The sequence below is a fragment of the Neofelis nebulosa genome, chromosome 6 (genome assembly GCF_028018385.1).
Source record: "Neofelis nebulosa isolate mNeoNeb1 chromosome 6, mNeoNeb1.pri, whole genome shotgun sequence".
NCBI lineage: Eukaryota > Metazoa > Chordata > Mammalia > Carnivora > Felidae > Neofelis > Neofelis nebulosa.
The window spans coordinates 37,348,993-37,369,250 of NC_080787.1; the positions used below are offsets into that span (position 1 = coordinate 37,348,993).

General features: G+C 45.0%; 2 protein-coding genes and 1 long non-coding RNA gene across 13 annotated transcripts in view; 2 read left to right on the forward strand and 1 right to left on the reverse strand.

Annotated features, from left to right (window-relative positions):
• The window catches only part of SCUBE3 (signal peptide, CUB domain and EGF like domain containing 3), a 38,528-nt gene extending 33,419 nt beyond the window's left edge, over positions 1-5,109 (forward strand). For all 8 annotated transcript variants that reach the window (XM_058733660.1, XM_058733655.1, XM_058733659.1 and 5 more), the window contains one exon: positions 905-5,109. In XM_058733660.1, the coding sequence (XP_058589643.1) occupies positions 905-1,054 (150 nt within the window). In that variant the 3' untranslated portion in view covers positions 1,055-5,109. The remainder of the gene's footprint in view (positions 1-904) is intronic.
• LOC131514086 (uncharacterized) overlaps positions 1-11,213 on the reverse strand; it is a 48,220-nt gene extending 37,007 nt beyond the window's left edge. The window contains exon 1 of the long non-coding RNA XR_009262925.1: positions 10,817-11,213. This is a non-coding gene — a long non-coding RNA (uncharacterized LOC131514086). The remainder of the gene's footprint in view (positions 1-10,816) is intronic.
• Positions 11,214-11,274: 61 nt separating this feature from the next.
• ZNF76 (zinc finger protein 76) overlaps positions 11,275-20,258 on the forward strand; it is a 33,528-nt gene continuing 24,544 nt past the window's right edge. For 2 of the 4 annotated variants that reach the window (XM_058733669.1, XM_058733672.1), the window contains exon 1: positions 11,275-11,594. The gene's annotated coding sequence lies outside the window, so the exon portion shown is untranslated. Of the gene's footprint in view, positions 11,595-18,182; positions 18,325-20,258 lie in introns of all 4 variants that reach the window. The other 2 variants (XM_058733671.1, XM_058733670.1) reach the window with 2 other exon arrangements.

The following is a 20,258-nucleotide window of genomic DNA, read 5'->3' on the forward strand; positions in this document are numbered from 1 at the left end:
CAATACATAAAGTAGTGGAGTTGTTTTGACTTAAGTTGGGATGAGAGGCTAGAAGCCCCACTTCTTATTTTAAAAATCAGAATACTAGCCTAGAAGCCAGAAGATCTGAGTCTCGGTGCACGGTGCCTGGCACCTAGGAGGCTCTCCACACATCGTGTTGCTGTTTCAGACAGAATGGTCAGGAAAGGCCTCTGAGAAAAGACCTGAATAAGGTAAAGGGCTACACATTAGAAGATCAGGAAAGGAGCATGGGAGCAGTGTGGCATGCTCAAGAACCTTGAGAAGGCCAGTGTAGCTCAGCAGAGTACGAGAGTCAAAGCAGCATGGAGGACAAAGAGTGGGGTACAGATCATGTTCAGCCTATGGACCATGCAAGGGACTTGGCTTTACTGGGCGAAAACAGAAACCAGAGAAGTGTTTTGAACAGAAAGAGGATATGATCTAATTAAAAACCAAAAAGTCACTCTGGCTGCTGTAGGGGAGAACAGTCTGTAGAAGAACAAGGGTAGGTAGAAGCATGGAGACCGGTTAGGAGGCTGCTGCAGTAGTCCGAGTGAGAGAGAACATGGCTTGGACAGGGTGGTAGCTATGGAGACTGTGAGAAATGGTCAGACCCCAGATATATTTTGAAGGTGGAATAAACAGGATTTGCTGTGATTGTGGGCAAGAGAGAGGAGTTCAGGATGACTCCAAGGACTGGGACCTGAGCAATAGAAGGGTGGAATTGCCAATGACTAGGTTATAGGATTCTACAGGAGGAACAGATGGTGGGGATGAAAATCCAGAGTTCATTTCTGGGCATGCCTATTTAGCATCAAGAGGGGCTGCTTCTGAGTCGAGGCTGGTGTTCCTCTTTCCCACCCCCAATGCTGAGGCTGACATTACCACCTGCCATCCTCTGCAGGACAAGAAGCTCATCAAGGCCTTCTTCGAGGTGCTGGCCCACCCCCAGAACTACTTCAAGTATACAGAGAAACACAAGGAGATGCTGCCAAAATCCTTCATCAAGCTACTCCGCTCCAAAGTTTCCAGCTTCCTGAGGCCCTACAAATAGTGCCCATAGGCCCAAGACCCAGGTTTTAAAGCCCCCAGACTCCTTAGCCCTCCGAGCCAGCAGCCCCTACCCTCAGATGAGGAATTCTCTCTTCTCTTTCTTTTTGGAGAAAAAAAAAATCACTATAGACCAAGCAGTCTCCCTTTCTGTATCTCTAGCTTCCTTTTCCTGTCTCTCTCTGCTTCTCTTTTTCTCCCTCTCTCTCTCTTCACTGTGTTCCCTTTTCCTATATGCCCCCTGGAAAAGCCATTAAGTGCTGGCTCTATTCCCCCTGAGGGGTGAAAGAACAGTGTCCCCTTCCCAGCCACACTGCCCATTTTACCAGCTCACATCCCTGGCCCATCAGCCTGTAAGGGTGATAGAAACCCTTGAAGGAAGTGGGTCTAGTAGGAAATGAGGAGGGGGAAGAAGAGCTTCTGCCATTATAGGGTTGTGCCTTGCTAGTCAGGAGCCAAAATGTCCCCTGGCTGTGCCCCCCGCCCAGGGTTCTGCCAAAGAAGCCTTTGACTTGTAGGCTTATTGCCAGCACGGTCCTCTGGGGCACATGGTCTGAGCCCTGGACTGCCCACACAGCTGGCTTTCTTGTCTATACAGCTCCTCTCCTTCTTCCCCCACATGTCTGCCTGGTGTCCAATCCATGAGGGCTTACAAAAGGCCCAGACCACTGGGCTAGTAGACACCAGCTGACTGAGGAGAAGCAGCAGGCATTACCATGTTGAATGTGCCGCTGTCACTCCCCAAGAGAAAGACTATAGCTCTCTGCAGGACAGAAACCAGGTTTTAAAGCATCACCAAAAAATGAAGAAAAAAAAAAAAGAAGAAGAAAATGTATCATCTAAAGAACTAGACTACAGAACAACTGGGAAGCCAGCCTCAAACACTAATCCCTTTTCTTACTTATCTTCCTGGCCCAGCCATCTCCTCACCCCTACCTAAGTGCTCCCTGGGGGAGCCCTACTCCCCTTGCTAAGTGTTGTCCTTAAAGAAACATGGCTGTGACCAGAAGCCAGCCTGGGCTTTGCCCCAGAGTTATCTTTCCCTGTAGCCCCAGATGGCTTGTGGGCTCCACCAAAGAGGATCCTGCTCTGCAGCCAGCCCAGAGCCACCTACCTCTGCCCCAGGCTGTGGGCAGCAAGAGGAATGTGTGCACACTTGGCGAGCCTTCTGCCCACCCTGTCCACATCTAATAAGTGCAATCATTTTGAGTCTTCCTATGTTGTCTAGAGGGAGGGGTTTTTGTTTTCTGGTTTTGTTTTTTGTTTTTGTTTCTTTTTCCTCTATTAGAACAACCCTATTTATAGCTGCCCAAGAGAGAAGAGTGTATGTCTGAAGTGGAAGAAAAAAAGTTTTGAATCTCATGAACACCTTGAGTGCTGGAACATCTAATCTGTCTCTGCTCCCCCACCAGTGGCCATCCAGACCTCTCGAGCCCTCAGCTGGGGGAACTCAGAACTGTAGCTCAGAGGCACCTGATGTGTAGGAGAGTAATTCTGGGGACTTGATGGAGCAGGAAGGAGTGGGACCTATGTTTGCTAAACCAATCCTGCCATCTCTGCCTCTCTATGGATTCAGCATGGACCTCATGATTGTAGAGGCCGATGAATTGGTCAGTGATTCTCTACTCCCAAGTAGGGAAAGCCTCCATCTTTTCCCTGCCTTCATCCTGTTTTCCCCTGGTGTGCACAGGACAACCCCCCCTGGGGATGGGCTGACTCAGGCCCCTGAGGCCAGAGACAAGCTATGGCTATGGGAACCAAGAATCGGACAGTTACCCAGGCATGAAGTTTGCCTGACCTTAGCCACTCTGCCTACCTTACCTGTTTGCCATTCCCTCTCGGCGTTGACTTCAAGCCTAGCTTCCTCCATTACTGCTTTTCAAAAGGAAGAATCAAGTCCATGCCCAAGCCCACATCGTGCACACATTCTCCCCTCATTCTGCTGCTGCCTGTAAAATTATTTCCCATTTGCTCCTTTTAGTTCCCCCAAAGCTATTCAATCAAAGTAGTCCTATTCAATCAAAGGCTACCAATTAACTCCTAGGGTTCATTTGTAATTGACCGTCCAGGCTACTGCTCCTCCCAGGAGGGGCAACACTAAATAAAGAAGTCTATACCATCCCCTCACTACCTAATCAGTAGCATTCACCAGCGAAAGACAGCCTTAGGCAGTAGGTAGCCAATGTCCCAGATAGTTCCCCTGATATCCATTAGCCAATGCCATGGCTTTTAGGAGTGGAATATCTGGCTTCCTTTGTCTCTCTGAGTCAAAGAGTGCTATGCAAAAGATACAAAATACCTACTTCCAAGCAAGAAAATGGTCATTTAATAGAAGTATCCACACTTCCCAGGAAATGCCATGAAAACTGCTTTAATCAGCTCTGACCATCTTAATTCTCCACCAGAAGCCAGGATAATTTTCTGATTCTCTCCCTACCATTTTGCATCTCTCTTAAAAAGTTAAACAGAGTAGTTCCCAATTTATGCCTTCAGGGTCTTGCTTCTTGCTCTCCTCCTTTCCTGTCACCCCATATATACACATAAACCTACTTCCTCCGATAATTTATTCCGTGGTTTCTGGGAACTGCAAATGATTTCCACAGCATGGAAAGTATAGACCACTAGGCTTCTTAACTGATGTCAAGACAGATCCTGGTGAGCAGGGAATGACCTGCTAATGTCCACATTTAATTTAGGTCGTCCCACTTGGGGGTTAACAATCCAGGCAAAGCTGCTGCTGAACCTAGGAGGAAGCCAATCCTAGGGCATCAAACTAGGGCTTAAGTGGACTGAATGAGGAGTCAACACTCAGGGATTCTCTAGACCTTTACAGGTCAGACAGAAAAAGAGGTTTTTACCAGTGTGGGGAAGGAAGAAGATGGTGTAAGTGGGAGCTTTCATGAACCAGTCCCGAGGCCTCTCTGCAGGACGGAGTGTTACAGGACTGCAGTACTGTGAGGCCTCGTTTATCCTAGTACAAAACCTGCGCTGCTCTGGGTCTGGGAGTGGGAAGCCATTTCTGCAAGGGCTCTGAGCACCAAGTGATGCATATCAGAAAGGCACTTCAATCCTCAGCAATGCAGCAATCCCTTTTCACTTCTCTGCTTCCCTTTTTCCGTATTAGGCCTGGTCCATTCCCTAAACGTGAGGGAACTCTCACAGTCAGAAGAGAACTGACCAAAGCCTGGACTTGAGCTGCCCTGCCCCAGGGCTATAAATCCCCAGAGGCAGACACTGCTCTGACTTCCCTAGGATTGAGTTAGTTTGAGGTAATGAAGGCTCAGATTTGTTGCTGCAAATTCAGGAATACAGTCATGGTCTCTGTCCCTAATGAAATTGTTTATATGTAAGAAGTATTCTCCATATTCATGTTTGAAGGGACTCTGTAGTGGATTAGATGGTTGTATATCAAAATGTCAGAAAACATTATAGAGCATTCAAACTTTTGTATTCGCTATTTAACCTCAATATAACAGGCTCAAACTAGGGGAAGGGAGACAGAGTATAACTGACCATAAGCAGAAAATAATGTTAACCTGCTTGGCTTCTTTCTAAAGCACAATAAAAGAAAAGTGGAAGCAAACAACACAAGGATATCTTTAAGTCTGACCTGTCTCAAAGATCGCGCACCCTGCGCTTGGGCCATTATTTGGACTAGGAACCCTTTAAGAAGACATATGATTAGAGAGAATAGAACTTCCAGTTCTATTATCAGCTTATCTAGACAACACAAATTGTAGCAGTTTGGACAAACTGAAAACTTTATTCTTCTGTGTGAGTTAAACTGAAGTTTCAGAGAATAATCATTATCATGTGGGAGGCTTCTTTTTAATGCAAAAAAAAAATCTCAAAATGTTGTATTTATATCTGCCTTCCACTGCTGCCAATATAGTAAGCATCTCCTACACAATCAACAATAAACAGTAAATGATGCAGTTCATAGAGTATTTTGCACTTGGGGAAAAAATGTATCTGAACTTGTAAAAAGAAATGTTTGGATTCTGTATTGTCTTTTTTTATTATTATTATTAAAATACTAAATAAAACTCCTCAGCCTGACATCTTTTCCTTTGTCTCCGTAGTTTATCCTAGAGCTGGAAAAAGGTTTGAGGAAACAAAGTGTCTTCTGGCTTCCAGATAGGACTTCTAAAATTTTTTCATGGGGTACCTAGGTGGCTCAGTCGGTTGAGCTTCTGACTCTTGATTTTAGCTTAGGTCATGATCTCCTAGTCGTGAGATTGAGCCCCTAGTCGGGCTCCGTGCTAAGCATGGAACCTGCTTGGCCTCCTCTCTTTTCCTGTCTGCCCCTTCCCAACTTGCATGCATGCATCCTCCCTCTCAAAATAAATAAATAAACTTAAAAAAATTTTTTTTCATTTATCCATCTTATTCCTAATGATTTTGGAATCTGAAAAGGCTTGTCTCTCTATTTTTCAAAGCAGTAGACGATATTTAGGGTATTGTTTCTTCTCACTATAGTACACTTCCCCAAATCTAGCCAGGCCACAGGCTCCCTAATTAAGATGTCTTACCTCCAGCAAAATGCCAGCACTGAGTCACCCAAGGTTGTTCTTTTTATGCAGTACACTCTTGGCCACCAGAGAGAATTTTAAAATATCATTCAGCCATACCACCATTACCACTAGACCACAGGAATGTCCAATCTCTTACAAACAAACAGTACCATTTTCCAGGCTCAGAGAGGACAGATAAAACTTAATGGTTACAATTATATAATCTCCTGACATAAAATTTTACTGGATTTAATAGCTATATGATATAGCAATTTAAAAGGAACAAGGAAAAATCTACCTAATCAAATGTTGGGTTGGTCTACTAGAATCCCAAACTTCCCCATGAGCACCTGTAAAGGATAGGTGCACTCACTTCACAATTATTGAGCTCCGTATTATGTGCCATGCATCAGGTTATCATAGCTTGATAACAATAGCCATGCTCAAGATCTGTACTCCTTGGGGCATCTGGGTGGCTCAGTGGGTTAAGTTTCTGACTCTTGATTTCAGCTCAGGTCATGATCTCATGGTTTGTGGGTTTGAGCCTCGTGATGGGCTCCATGCTGACAGCATGGAGCCTGCCTGGAATTCTCTCTCTGCCTCTCTCCCCTGCTTGCCCTCTTTCTCTTAAAAAAAAAAAAAAAAAAAAAAAAAAAAATCTGTACTCCTAGGATTCTGATTACAATTGATCTTTCCACATACATTTCCCAACAGGAGAGAGAATCCAGTCTACCTGGTGGCTAAGAGTATAAATTAATTCACTGGCATTCTATTTTATACATTAACTTCCTGTAAGTTTGATTTAGTGTGACAAAACATGATCACTTTTGTGGACTGATAAAATCATGTCTCTAGAACTGCAAAGCCAAGGACCAATACAGGGCCATTATGACTACATCAACTGGGGGCCATCCTCTCTGAATTCTTTCTGAACCCTCTTTTATTCCAAAAACACCAAGTCTTCCACCTTATTCCAATGACATTTATGATGATGTCCCAGATTAATGTATAATCAGAGCCAGTAGAGTATGGGTCTGACTATATCAAGCAATCTTTAAAATGGGCACATAAAGACTTTCCAAGGAATGCTTTCCAAGGGTATGTGAAGACCTTCCAAGGGTATGTGAAGACCTTCCAAGAGGTACTGGGCAAGAAAATCAATCTGAGGAAAATTTTAAGGTAATAACTTTCCAGATCCTCAACTTTTTTTTGTTTTAATGTTTATTTATTTTTGAGAGAGACAGAGACAGAATGCCAGTGGGTTAGGGGCAGAGAGAGAGAGGGAGACACAGAATCCAAAGCACACTCCAGGCTCTGAACTTTTAGCACAGAGCCCGACACTGGGCTCAAACCCACAAGCTGTGAGATCATGACCTGAGCTGAAGTCAGATGCTCAACTGACTGAGACATGGAGGTGCCCCCCAGATCCTCAATTTGTATTAGAAATCTCCCCCTCCCCCCAACAAATCTGTTTGAGAACCAGCCCAGCTTACTTAATGCATACTCTCCATTCCACCTGCTCTTTCAGCATAGTCCTTACTTTACAAAAGAAAGGCATATCCCTCACCTACACTTAATCTCCATGCATGGTCCAGGATATAAAAACCTGGGCATTAGGAGGGAGGGGTTCTTTTTTCAATCAATAATATTAAAACATTTCTATTACAACCAATCCTCTTATTTCATCTTATAAAATGTTTACTATTTTCTACCTCCTACTAGCAAAACCAAATTGTTTGTTAGCCGTTCAAACCATTATTTCCTAGCCAATATGCTTTTTTTTTAATTAAATACATAATAGGAAATTTATCATGAAGTCTAAAAAATTTATTTGGAGTTATTTCTGATTTTTAAACATGATTCTTATTTAATTGTTCTCCCAAAGCCAAACATCAGAATTCAGCACAAATACACACCCACTTCTGCCACAGGGATAACATACCTTCTGTCCTACTTCTTACTTATTAACTAGTGGATTTAGCTACATATTATACAGCATTATTCCAAATTACATAATGAGAAACAGTACTATCCTGTTTTTACAGTTTTGTAATGTTAATATTAGCTCTATATAATTTTAATCATAACTGGTTTTTAGTAATCTATTTTATAAGCTGTTAATTTATTTCCCAGTGATTTTTATAATATTCTTTAAAGTGAATATTAACGTATTTATTTGAACTAAAGAATAAAGACAGACTTTTTCCTAACAGAAAGTCAGTCGGATTGGGCTGACTGGTTTGAAAGAAGACTGGCTTTGCTAATTCCACAAATGGCAGGTATTTTCCATATTGAAGTGAATCTGCACTTCAATATTTTAATTTTTTTCAACGTTTATTTATTTTTGACAGACAGAGAGAGACAGAGAATAAGCAGGGGAGGAACAGAGAGAGAGGGAGACACAGAATCTGAAGCAGGCTCCAGGCTCTGAGCTGTCAGCACATAGCCCGATACGGAGCTTGAACCCACAAACTGTGAGATCGTGACCTGAGCCGAAGTCGGTTGCTTAACCAAATGAGCCACACAGGCGCCCCTGCACTTCAATATCTTAACAAAAAGATCCTGAAAACATGTTAATAATAAGATAAAAGGATTTTACCAAAATTGTGTCGGTAAGTAAAAGAGTGTGAAAATCAATCTCAGATTAACAAGGTGCCTCTGAGTGAGAAAGTAACAGGTAACTAATAGTAATTTTTACATGACTGAAACTGAAAACAAAACCTTTTTCAAGTTCAGTGGTTTCCAATTCTTTGCTTTTACTAAAATTAAAAGACTCTTTTTGATAGTACTTTAGAATAGTATTTGGTAATAGAACACTTTGTGATTATTGGCATGTAATTTAGAAGTAGTTCAAAGACTCAAGGAATATTACCGTAAAAAATCTCTTCCTTTCCCAATTACTACATGAACAAGGTTTCTCAATGCTTATGTCTATAAAAATCAAAAAATAAAAAAACAGAGAACTGAGCAACAGCAGCACCTTATCTTCTTCTACCATTAGATAATACTCATCCATGAATACCCGAATTGAGAAACACCATATTTCTCATTAAGGGATGCATTATCTTTTTCTAAGTATTTATTTATTCATATAACTAATCTCTACATCCTATGTGGGGCTCGAACGCATGACCCTGAGATCAAGAGTCACAGGCTCTTCTGTCTGAGCCAGCCAGGCACCCCAAGGAATGCATTTTCAATAAAAATTGTACTTTTCAGGTTTCACAAGTTATAAATTTATGTAATATATTTATGTTGTTTAATAAATTGTGTACCAGTAATAGCTGTAATGACAATTCAATTCAAATGAGACTTTTTTTTTTTTTTTTTAACAATTAAAGCCTATGGTCACAGCCAATAAACTTAAATTTATACTCATTCTTGTTGCAAAGAAGTGCGATAGTGATCAATAAGTCTTTAAAACACTAATATACTGGGGTGCCTGGCTAGCTCAGTCGGTTAAGCATCTGACTCTTTATTTCAGCTCAGGTCATGATCTCACAATTTGTGAGATCAAACCCCACATCGGGCTCTCTGCATCTGTGCTGACAGCAAGAGCCTGCTTAGGATTCTCTCCCTCTCTCTCTGCTCCTCCCCCATGCTTGCTCTCTCAAAATAAATAAATAAACTTAAAAAAAAAACACATACAAATATAATTAGGATACAGTTCTGAATGAGAAGTGAATGGAATTAGAAGTTCAAGAAGAAAGGGAACCATATAAAATTTCTGCTAAAGAACTTGTTCATATATTTTTAAATAGATGATGGCAGGCACCAAACATTTAGGGTATTTGGAGTCCACTGGATACACTTAAGAATTACATAATGGTTTTAGTTTAAAACATCAAAATTTATAACAAGTCAGAAATTATATCCTCTACAGGTACTTAAATTTGTGATGGAAAATTTAGATATCAACTTTTTTTTTTAATGTTTTGTATTTGTTTTTAGAGAGAGCATGGGAGCAGTGGAGGGGTGGGGGTAGGGAGGAGAAAGGATCCAAAGTGGGCTTCGTGCTGACAGCAAAGAGCCCAATGCGGGGCTCCCACCTTGTAAGGGTGGGACTCAAAGGCAAGCTGCTAGAAATGAGTTTCAATCCTCCACTCCAAAATATGTTCCTCGCCAGTTTTCTGAGTATCTGAAATTACCCACCATCAGAATCTCATTACTTCAAAGTCACACACTGATTTCCCAGAGTTTTTGTTCATTGTATAATAATAGGAGAGGTGAGTAGCCAATCAGATTAGGATCTGCATGGATTGTGAGAAAAGACAAATGTATTTTTTATTACGGAAAAAAGGTAGTTGGGGGACAAACTAGGACAACCTGAGTTCTATTCCCCGCTTTATTTCTAACCAGGAGTTTATGCTACAGGACACGCTATTTATTCTCTCTGTAGGTACGTAAAATAACTTGCCCAACTTCCACCAGAAAGGAACAGAAAGGGCATCACAGTGATCAGGCTGTTTATTTCTATACCAAGAGGCATATAAAGGCTAAATTATTAACTATAAGCATGGACCATCAATTGTCACTCAGTGCCCACTGAAACCGAGAACTCTGCTCCCAGTCCCACCTCTGGAGAGGCTGTGTCAAAGCAAGCAAATAAGATAGGGAAGAAGGATGCCTAAAATTGAAAAGTGAGCCTTCTGGTTAAGCTCCACAGGGGAGGAAAGAAACTGTCAGTGCCCTCAATGGCATCTTTAGCGCCCATAGACCCCAAACCCAGTACTTTGTAAATGTTTCTAGTTTATCGGAATACTTCCTTTGAAAAAAATTTTTTTTCTTAAGTTAAATTTTTTGGGGGGGAGGGGAGGGAGGATACAAAAAAAAAAAGCCACACAAGTTAAAGTCTAAAAGGACAGAGAGGGAAAAGTTTCTCACTTCATTCCTCCAGGCACCCAATTCCTCTCCTAAGAAGCAACCTTTACCAGTCCCTTATCTAACTCCTCTCAATTCCTTGTAATGTTTTACCAAACGCTCACTCCCTTTGAATTTTCCCTTGGGTTTCGGCAAGTTCCCCGATCGTAGCCCCTCCCTCGTGGGAGGGGGGAAATGGCAAAAGGGCTTGGTTTCGTTCACCCCGGAGCAAGCCGACTAGGGGGGGAATAGCTGGTTTTAAGCCTGAGGGTGGGGCTGACGGGGGAATGAGAGTGAGAGAACCCACGAGGACCGTCAGGGCGCCCTCCCGGGAGAGGCAAGTCCCTCACGGCTCCTCAATGTCGTCCTTTTCATGAAGGAGCTAGTAATACCTGCAATTTGCTTCCTTCAGGGGGCTGGCTCGAAGATCCTAGGCAGTGCCTGCGGACTGCGCACACTAAAGCACTTCGGGGTTGGTAAGGCGCAGGAGGAAGCCCGGGGGCTCTGAGCCCCGAGAAGGTCCGCAGCCTCAGTGCAGGCAGCGGAACCCGCGGGAACAGCTCCCCTCATAACCTGACCCTCTTGTCCTCCCTGGCTCCTGAAGCGCCCTTCTAGCTCGCAGGCAGCCGACGAGACGGCGCGGAGCCCTCGGGGCCTCGGGCTCCTCCCTGCTCCCGCCACAAGCCTCAGGTGCACGAGTCACCCTGCGGGACAGGTGGCGGCTCCCCATTGCTATAGCGACGACCTGGCTCGCCAGCCGCGCCCAGGCCCTGACCGGGGCGTCGTGACGTCATCACGCCCTCCCCGGGCGCTCGGCCTCGCGGGCTGTGCGTCACCCGGCCGGGGGGCGGGGCGGGGATCTGAGGGGCACGGTTCAGAGCCCAGCCGCCTGGGCTCCAGGGCCCGGGAACCTGGATAAGTAGGACGGCTGCCGCGGCGACAGGGGGTGCGGGGTGGAGCGTGCCCGGTATTTTCTATACGGGTTCCGGGGCCCGGTAGAGGCGCGCCGAGAGGAGAGGAAAGTGCGGCGGCCCTGGAACCTGGATATCGCGCGAGGCAAGCTGCGCGCGGGCGGGCGGGCTATGGCGCAGGCGGGTTGCGGGGCCGGCGCTGGTGGCAGGGCCCGGTGCATGGCGGTCTGTCGGCGGAGTCGCCCTCGGGGGCTGTCAGGTTGGTGGCTGCGGGAAGAGTGGGTCCACCGTGCCCAGGTGGGAGGCCGGGCGGGCGCAGGGCCCCGGGAAGGTCCCGAGCCCGGCGTGCCCACCTTCCTCCGGCCCTAGCCTAGCGTCCGGGCGGCTAGACGGCGACCTGACCCTTCCCCCACCCCGGGTCCAGTCTCCCATCCCTGCCCCTTCTTTCCGCCCTGCGACTCCTCCCCCAAGACTTCTAAACCCCACCCCGTCTCCCATCCCCACTCCCGCCTCCACCTCTGTGACCCTACACCCCACCCACTGACCCTAAAACCTCACCTCAGTTCTTATTCATTGACTCTGCCAACCCAGGAATTTCCCCAGCACTTCCCGGGGACCCACCAACCCAGTGACTCCCTCAGTTCTAATCCAGTGACTCAAGATCCAAGACCCCCCTACCTCTCCTTGGTGACCCCCCCCCCAACCTTCTCAGTAACCCCATCATTGGTCCGGTAACTCCCACGGTTCTACCCTGTGTTCGCCCACAAACTCGGTGAATCCCCTCAAACGTTTTCTTGTAACTCTTAAGCCCTACTCCAATAGTTTCCCACCCAGTCGTCATCTACATAACCTTCTACATCTGATAATCCCTTCTTTGCCCTGTAACCTCATGGTCTTCATTCCATGCTCCCGCTTCATCTTAAAATCACCCCCACTGACATCTCTCTCTCTCTCTCTCTGCACCCTCAGCCCCTCAGTGTCAATCAACACATGACTTACAAGTGCCCCAGCACCATGCCAGTGCCCAGGAAGATGTAGACATGAATATGAAGTACTAGTAATGGTTGGAGGCATCAAAGAATTCTGGATTGAGTCTGTCTGGTCCCAGACTCAAGTCCCAGCTCTGCCACCGTTGTGTTTTGGAAACCTGGGAGAGGTCCCTGCCTCACTCGGCCTCAGCCTCTCGTCTGTATTGTGATAAGGTTGGGTTAAATGATCTCAGAGTTTCCTTCCAGCTGTGAAATTCTACAGTTCTCAGTCAAGATGATATTTGTTTGCAATCATTTTTGTACCCTCCCTAGAAGTTTACTCTTGTAACCTCACCTCAGGTTCTACTTGCTTCATGAGCCTTATTCCCTCACTCCCTTGACCCTCTACACTCTTAATAGTCCATACCCATTTCCCTTGCTCAGGCCCCATCAGTTAACATGTTTGCAAAGCCAGGGGCATTGATGTGATAAGAAACCTGGTTCTAGTCTCTGGTTCTTCAGCTGTGGCACCTCAGGCATACCATTTAGCCTCTAAGAACCCTCAGCCTCAACCTCTGCTAAGGGAGGATAGTAGTCTTGCCTGAGATGGTGCATGCAAAGTACCTGGCACCATGCCTGGCCCATGGGAGCCCTTAAATCTACGCTGAGAAGCTCTTACGGGTCTTACTCTGTCCTGGGTGATAGGGATTCAACAAACAATGAAGACAGGGCCCATACCTTAACATTACTTTTCTACCACCAAGCTCTTGGAATCCCCATTCTCTTCTCTCTGCTATGGCCTTCTCCTCTTATTCTTTACATATCTTTAATTATGATTGGCCAAGCACCTACTGGGTGTCAGGCTTTGTATAAATTAAACTTACCTTGCAACAACCCCAAGAAATTGGTATTACTATATCCACCACCATTTCCCATTTCTCTTGGTTTGGTTTGGTTGTAAATAAAGAACCTGAGACAGATAAGTGGCAGAGCGAGTATTTGAACCCATGGTCTTCAAAACCTACTGGCTCCATTGACTTTCTTGTCCCCAAACCTGCACAGTTTTCCAGGTCACCCTGAGCCTCTTGTTCCTTATTTTCTAATGATTCCTAAGCCCAACATCAGCTCATTCCGTGACCATCCCCCCCACCAAGGTCTCTATTATCCTTTGCCTCATGGCTTAGTGACTTCCTCAACCCATTGTTCATGACTTTGCACCCCATGTGCCTGGAGTCCCCTGCACCTTAATACCTCTTTTCACCTTTTGTCTAGATATCCTCTCACAGCCCTTAGTACATGATCTCACTCACCCTAAGGGGTCTGCCACTTCAACGCACTCTCCCCCAAACCCTTTCATACTGTTAAGTCCCTTACCCCCAGGAATTCATATACTCTAAAACCCGCTGGCCCAGTAGTCATATAATACCCTATTTTCGGTCTCTTCTTAGTGTTCTAGCTGCCTCCTTTCTACCATCCACAGCTTGTCCTGTTACCCAAAGACTTCATCTAACTAGCCCTTTATCTAGTGACTTCCTTTACCTAGTTTCAATGAAATGAGCCCTTTCCATCCCAGCATGAACCCATCTTTCATAACCTATACATCCTCCCATTCTAAGGTCCCTCCTCTTCACGTTCTGTCCAGTATCCCCCTGAGATTCTGCCTCCTATATTCCCAGATCCCATGGCATCCTCCCCATTGTCATCAGTGATCTCCTTTACAAACCAGAATCTTCCCCTTCTTCCTCTTCCCTGCATCCCTGCCCCTTCTCACAGTACCTTTTTCCATCCTTCCTCTTTTTCTCCCAGCTGTTCTCACTTCACCCATTTTGATAACACTGATTATAATGCAAATGTCCCTCTCATCCCAACTCCTCCTTTTCCATTCTTCTGTGCATCTAACTCCAGGGCTGCGTAAATGACCCCGCCACTCTGAGCTCTCCTTCCTTCTCACACAGCACTGTGCAGCCAAACCTCACTGGTCCCTTTGGTTAGTCCAAGGAACTACACTCTTCTCTGGGAACTTCTGATTGTAGGTCACCACGATCACAGTCCTTTAGGTAGCAAGGAGAGAGAGAGAGATCTTGGAGACCCTTCTGAATTGATTTAGCCTCGTCTCCTGGACACACTCCCATGATCCTGTTCTGTTTCTGAAGTGGCTTGGTATATATGCCCTCAGGGTAGAATGCTTTGGAGTTGGTTTCTGCCTGCATTGAATTAGCCCCATTGTTTCCTCAGCTCTGGGAGGACTTTCAAGTGCCCTCCCACCGGAAGACTGGATGGTGAATAGCAAAATGTGACATTAAAGACCACATCCAAGAGTCTTTTCTGTAGGTCACCAAATTCCCAGGTCTCCTACAATATTCTTGTTGGCTATATAATAATACATAACAGCAGAGAGTAAAGCTAGAGTTAAGGAAAGGGTAAACCCTGGGGTCTACAAATGGATCTTTTTTTTAAGATTTATTTATTTTTGGGAGAGAGAGAGAGAGAGAGGGAAGGAGAATGCAAGCGGGGAGGGTCAGAGAAAGGGAGACAGAAGATCCAAAGCAGGCTCTGCACTGACAGAAGAGAGCTCAGCATGGGGCTCGAGCTCTGGAGCCAGGAGATCATGACCCGAGCCAAAGTCTGAGCCACCCAGGTGCTCCCAAATTGATTTTTAAAAATAAGCTTTTGCCTTAGGCTTGTTTAATCTTTCTTAGGGCACAGGACGTATTCTGCCATGGATCTTAGTTATTTGTGTACTTCTCAACCTACTCCCTGGCTCCACTGTGATTTCCTTCAGAATAGCGGCTGGGTTTTCTTTATCTAATATCATCTTAATCTAGTGTCTGTATTATGAGGTAGTCAGTAATACTGACTGGATTGAATGAACTCAGAAATTCTGCATCAGATACAAACAAGTAAAAACAGTTTGCGTCTATGTTCATTTTGTAGCCACAACAACCCCCCTCCCCAAATCCCTCTAGACGCATAATGGGCAAGTCCCTTGATTTAAACAGTCTGGAATTTAGACACTTCCTTTTTTAGTCATTGGTTGCAAAAGGGAATGGGTGTAAGTACTTGTTTTCACTGTATGTTTGGTAAGACTAGAGAGATTGGTTGCCGCTGTTGATAGAATACAATGGTTACAAGGCCAGGGTCTGTTATATACAGACCAGTTTTCAAGAAAACAGCAATGTGAAATTTTTACTGGGAGTTGCAAAGACAGTCCAGGAATAGGGGGAACCAGATTGGCAAAATGATGGTAATTGCCGAAGTTGTGGATTTGGGTTCATAGGATACGTTACACTGTTCTTTCTAGTTTTGTGTATGTTTGAAATCCCTAATAAAAGTTGGGAAAAAAAAAGAAAAAGCTAGTTGAACAAGTGCAAATTTAGCACTGTTCCCTGGAAAACACCTCAACGCAAATGTTACTGAGTCAATACTATTATCTAGGTTAGGTAGTATATTTAGTCTAACCTATCCCTGACCTTTTCTGTTTGTGAGATAGGGCGCTAAAAACAAAAATTAGCACCCTGCAGAATTTTGTACTTGGTGGCGTAGGAATTGTAACATCCTGGCAACCAGCACCTATTGCCCTGGAAGTGAGAAGGTGAAGGGAGTGGGGGGAGGTGAACGGGAGACCAGAGCTCAACTAGGGTCTTCCATTTTTGGCCTAAGGCCTTTAGATTACTGGGACATCTTAAAGGTATGGATGTTCATTCATTCACTCATTCATTTATTATTCCACAAATGTTTGGTGACTCCCTGCTAGAGGCCTGGTACTTTTCTAGTACCTGGAGACAGAGCAGTGAATAAAACAAAGTTCCTGGACTTAAGAAGCTCACCTGTTGGGGACAGGCATACAAAAACAAATAACAAGTAAAATTTATGTTGAGAAAATTAAGCAGAGAAGGGAGAGAGTTCCTGGAGTCAGTGTTAAATTTTAAATAGGGTGGTTAAGGAAGTTCTCACTGAAAAGGTAACATTTGAGCCAAAAAGTTAAGAGGGTGAGCCAAGCATATATCTGGGGGAAATGTGTTCCAGTCAGAGGGAACAGCAAGTGCAAAGGCCCCAGAGCAGGAGTATGCCTCGTATACTCTACATTCGAGGAACATGAAGGCGCCAGCCAGTATGGCTGCAGTAGTGTAAGAGAGGGGAAACAGCAGGAGAGATGTGGGAGCGTGAGTGGATTGGTGGCAGGTCACATTAAGATTTTGTGCCTTGTGAGAGGGAAGCCATTGGAGGGCTCTAAACAGATGAGCGATGTGATCTGACATCCAGGATCATTCTGGCTGCATTGCTGAGAGTGACCCATAGAACGCAAGAGTGGAAGGAGGGAAACTGGTTAGGAGGCTACTCCAAGAGTCCAGGCAAGAGAAGTTGGTGGCTTGCATCCAAAGTAAAGCAGTGGAAAAGTGAGAAGTGGTTGGATTCTGGCTGTGTGTGTGTGTGTGTGTGTGTGTGTGTGTGGAGAGAGAGAGAGAGAGAGAGAGAGAGAGAGAGGAGCCACCAGATTTGCTGATGGCTTAGATATGGCATGTAAAAGAAACAGAGAAGAAGTTGAGGATGGCTGTCTCCTTTTTGGCCTGAGCAACTGAAGAATGGAGTTATCATTTAGTGAAATGGGGAAGCAGGAGGAGGGGTAGGTTGTGAGAAGAGATAGACAAGGAACTAACGTTTGAGTGTGTCAAGTTTCAGGTGCTTTTTGGGCATGGAGATGTTGCATAAGCCACTGGATACACAAGTTGTTAGACATGAGTAAATTTCTGCTCTCCTGAGAACTGAAAGAACACTGTTCCTGAGCAAGAGACAGGGCAGTACAGTAGAACACTGGCAGTTCAAGAGTGAGGCCTGGCTCTGCCACCTGCTAGCTGCGTGATCCTTTGGAACTTCTTCAGCAGTTCTGGCCTCCATATCTTCATCTGCAGAATGCCTGCATTAGACTAGAAACAAGCCATCTTCTCAGCCCACGCCCATTGTGAGAGTCCACGAATTCGTGCTCAGAGTAAACAAGATAACATATCTGTACATCGAAGAGCATTTTGAAAACTGAGCCCTATGCCAGCTAGCAGTGTTGGTGTTAAGAATCCATCCTTCCTTTGCTAAAGTAATACCCAGTGAGTGTCTGCCGTGTGCTGGGCACAGAGGATACAGTGATGGAGAAGATGCAGCTGTGCCCTCGTGGAACAGTACAGACCAGCTGCCTGGTGCAGCTTCGCTGCTAAGTGCAGAGGAAACAGGCCAGACACCAGTGGTCTGGTGTGACATGACCCAGGGAAAGCCTGTTACTGACCTGGGTCTGGGAAAACAGTGAACGTGGATGTCAGAGATGAAGCAAGATGATGTTCCAAGTGAGGCCAAGTGGTCATTGGGGCTGGGGCAGAGCTAAGGCAGTGGGGCTCCGTTCCTTCCCTCCCTCATTCTTTTCACTCAACGTTTACTCCTCTGTTGGGATCTTCTCTTAAGGAGCTCGTGGTTCTGGAGTAGATGGTTTCAAATCCAGCCTTGAGAGTTTCAATTAGAATGAATTCCCAGTAAGTGGAGCTGATTTAGGATTCAAATTTGAGCAAAGAGCTCAGTTGTGGACACATTCTTTGTTAGGTGCTGATTACGCCAAGTTATAAGCAGTATAACAGAAAGTAGGAGTGTGTTATTTTCCCCCTAGAAGAGTCCAATTTAAGGAAAACATACCGTGGCAGAGTAATCCCTTCACTGCATCTGGAAGCATAGTCGCTGTGCCATGTTTATCCATGTATCATTTAGATGTCAGTGTTTATATTGTAAGGAGAGTCTCTGACCAGCTAAACAAGAGCACAGGATATAGCCCATCTTCACTGACAGATCACCCACAAAATTTGTTTAGAGTAGATATGTAATCATCATCTTTCATTTAACAGAATGGGGAAATTTTGTCCTGGTGAGTGGAAAAAACCACTGAGATACAAATCCAAGTGCAGCAGAAGCTATTGTCTTTAACTGGTGGCCAAAAGCTACTGACGAAACCTTGGATGCCTCTTGCCCTGGCAGCGCTCAGTCAAGGTAGAGAACTATGTATTGATGTGAGGGTCTCACGGTTGTCTTTGTTTTGCCGGTAGAAGTGAAGGGCCTATTTAGGCTCCTCACTTACAGCTCAGAATCGGAAAAGATCTGTGATCTTTTGATCTTTTGAATGTGACATTCAAAGCCTCACAGCACATTAGATTGTCACCAGCTGGAAGTCAGAGCACTTCTTCTGGTGCCTCTGGGTTAACATTTACCCCTGGCTTGCCCTCAGTAAATGATTCATCTCCGAGAAGCACAGATAGAACTTGTTAGTTTGGTACTATTTCTCACTGTATCGCTTTTCATTTGTTGGGAGTCCCTGCTGCTTTGGGGTATTTGATAAAGCATGGCACCCATGCAGTTACGATAAGAACCAAGGACCTGGGGGCTCCTTGAGACTGTGGAACTGACCTGAGGCTTAGATGTCAAGGGTGTACCTGAGACCAGAGTTCTCTCTGTCTGAGAAAATCGTCCTCTCAACCTAAGAAGTACCGTCTGAAGCCACAGAAGCAGTGAGGGAGAAAGGCAGCCCCTGCCTAGCTACCACTTCAGCCAGACTGACCCTTGTAACCAGGCTGGGGACACAAGTGCTAGAGCCAACCTGTTCTCAGATCCTGTGCAGATTTGCTGTTGCCTCATGCTCAGCTTGGTCACCTTTCCATATGATCCATGAGCCGTGAAGCTAAAGTTTCAGGTTTGGTTTTGCTGCAAAGCTGTATAACAGAATCTATGCTGTCAGCACTGGACTAGCCATGCCTCACAAATGCAGAACTGTAGATATTCCTGTAGCCAACGAAAGGAATGCAAAGCATGCTTCCAGAGTTTCTTTTTTTGTTCATTTATTTATATTTGTTTATTTAACATATAAATACATTTGTGTATTTAACATTCATGAGGCTAACTTTTTTTTTTTTTTTGGTCTGTAAGTCCAGTGAAAAGTCATCCTTCCGTTGCTATTCCCCAGTCACTCTGTTACCCTTCTGCAGGCAACCCTACTTAGTAATTTCTTGATTGTCTTTCTACAGATTTTTGCATGCCAGTGGCAGCATACAGAAGACATTGTTTTATATTTTGCCATTTTTTAAATTTAATATGTTTTGGGGATCTTTGTGTGTTTGTATGTAAGGACCTTCCTCATTTAACTATGTCTACATAGTATAGAAATTCCATATTGATAGACATTTATGCTGCTTTTAATGTTTTTGCTATTACTGCATACAGGGATGCCATGACGAACCTTAGACCTGTGCCATTTTCCACATGTTCTGTCTACATACATACATACATACATGTCATACATGACCTATCTGCTGGGTCAGATGGTAGGCACATTTGTACTTCTGAATGATACTGCCACATTGCCCTACACAGAGTTCGTACCCATGTATACTCTGCCCCTCCCCACCCCTCCCCAGCAAGGTAAGACTCTGCCTGTTTCCCCGCAGCCTCATGGACATTGCTCTGAGTGAAGAATATACAGATTCCCCAGAGATCACCATAGAATACTGAATGATAGGGCCCCACCATGACACTCTATGCCACAAGACATACAAAGCACAACACAGCCCAGTTTGAGGAATACCACATTTATTTATTTTTTTAATGTTTATTTATTTTTGAGAGAGAGAGAGAGAGACAGACCATGAGCAGGGGAGGGGCAGAGAGAGAGGGAGACACAGAATCTGAAGCAGGCTCCAGGCTCCGAGCTGTCAGCACAGAGCCTGACGTGGGGCTCGACCTCACGAACTGTGAGATCATGACCTGAGCCGAAGTCGGACACTCAACCGACTGAGCCACCCAGGCACCCCGAGGAATACCACATTTAAAAACAACTACTAGATCTCTTGTGGTTAGAAAGAAGGAAAATTCTAGAGGAAGAAGTTCCCTACCTTAGTCCTTAGACTGCATGAATTAAAGGAGGAATGTCTTTT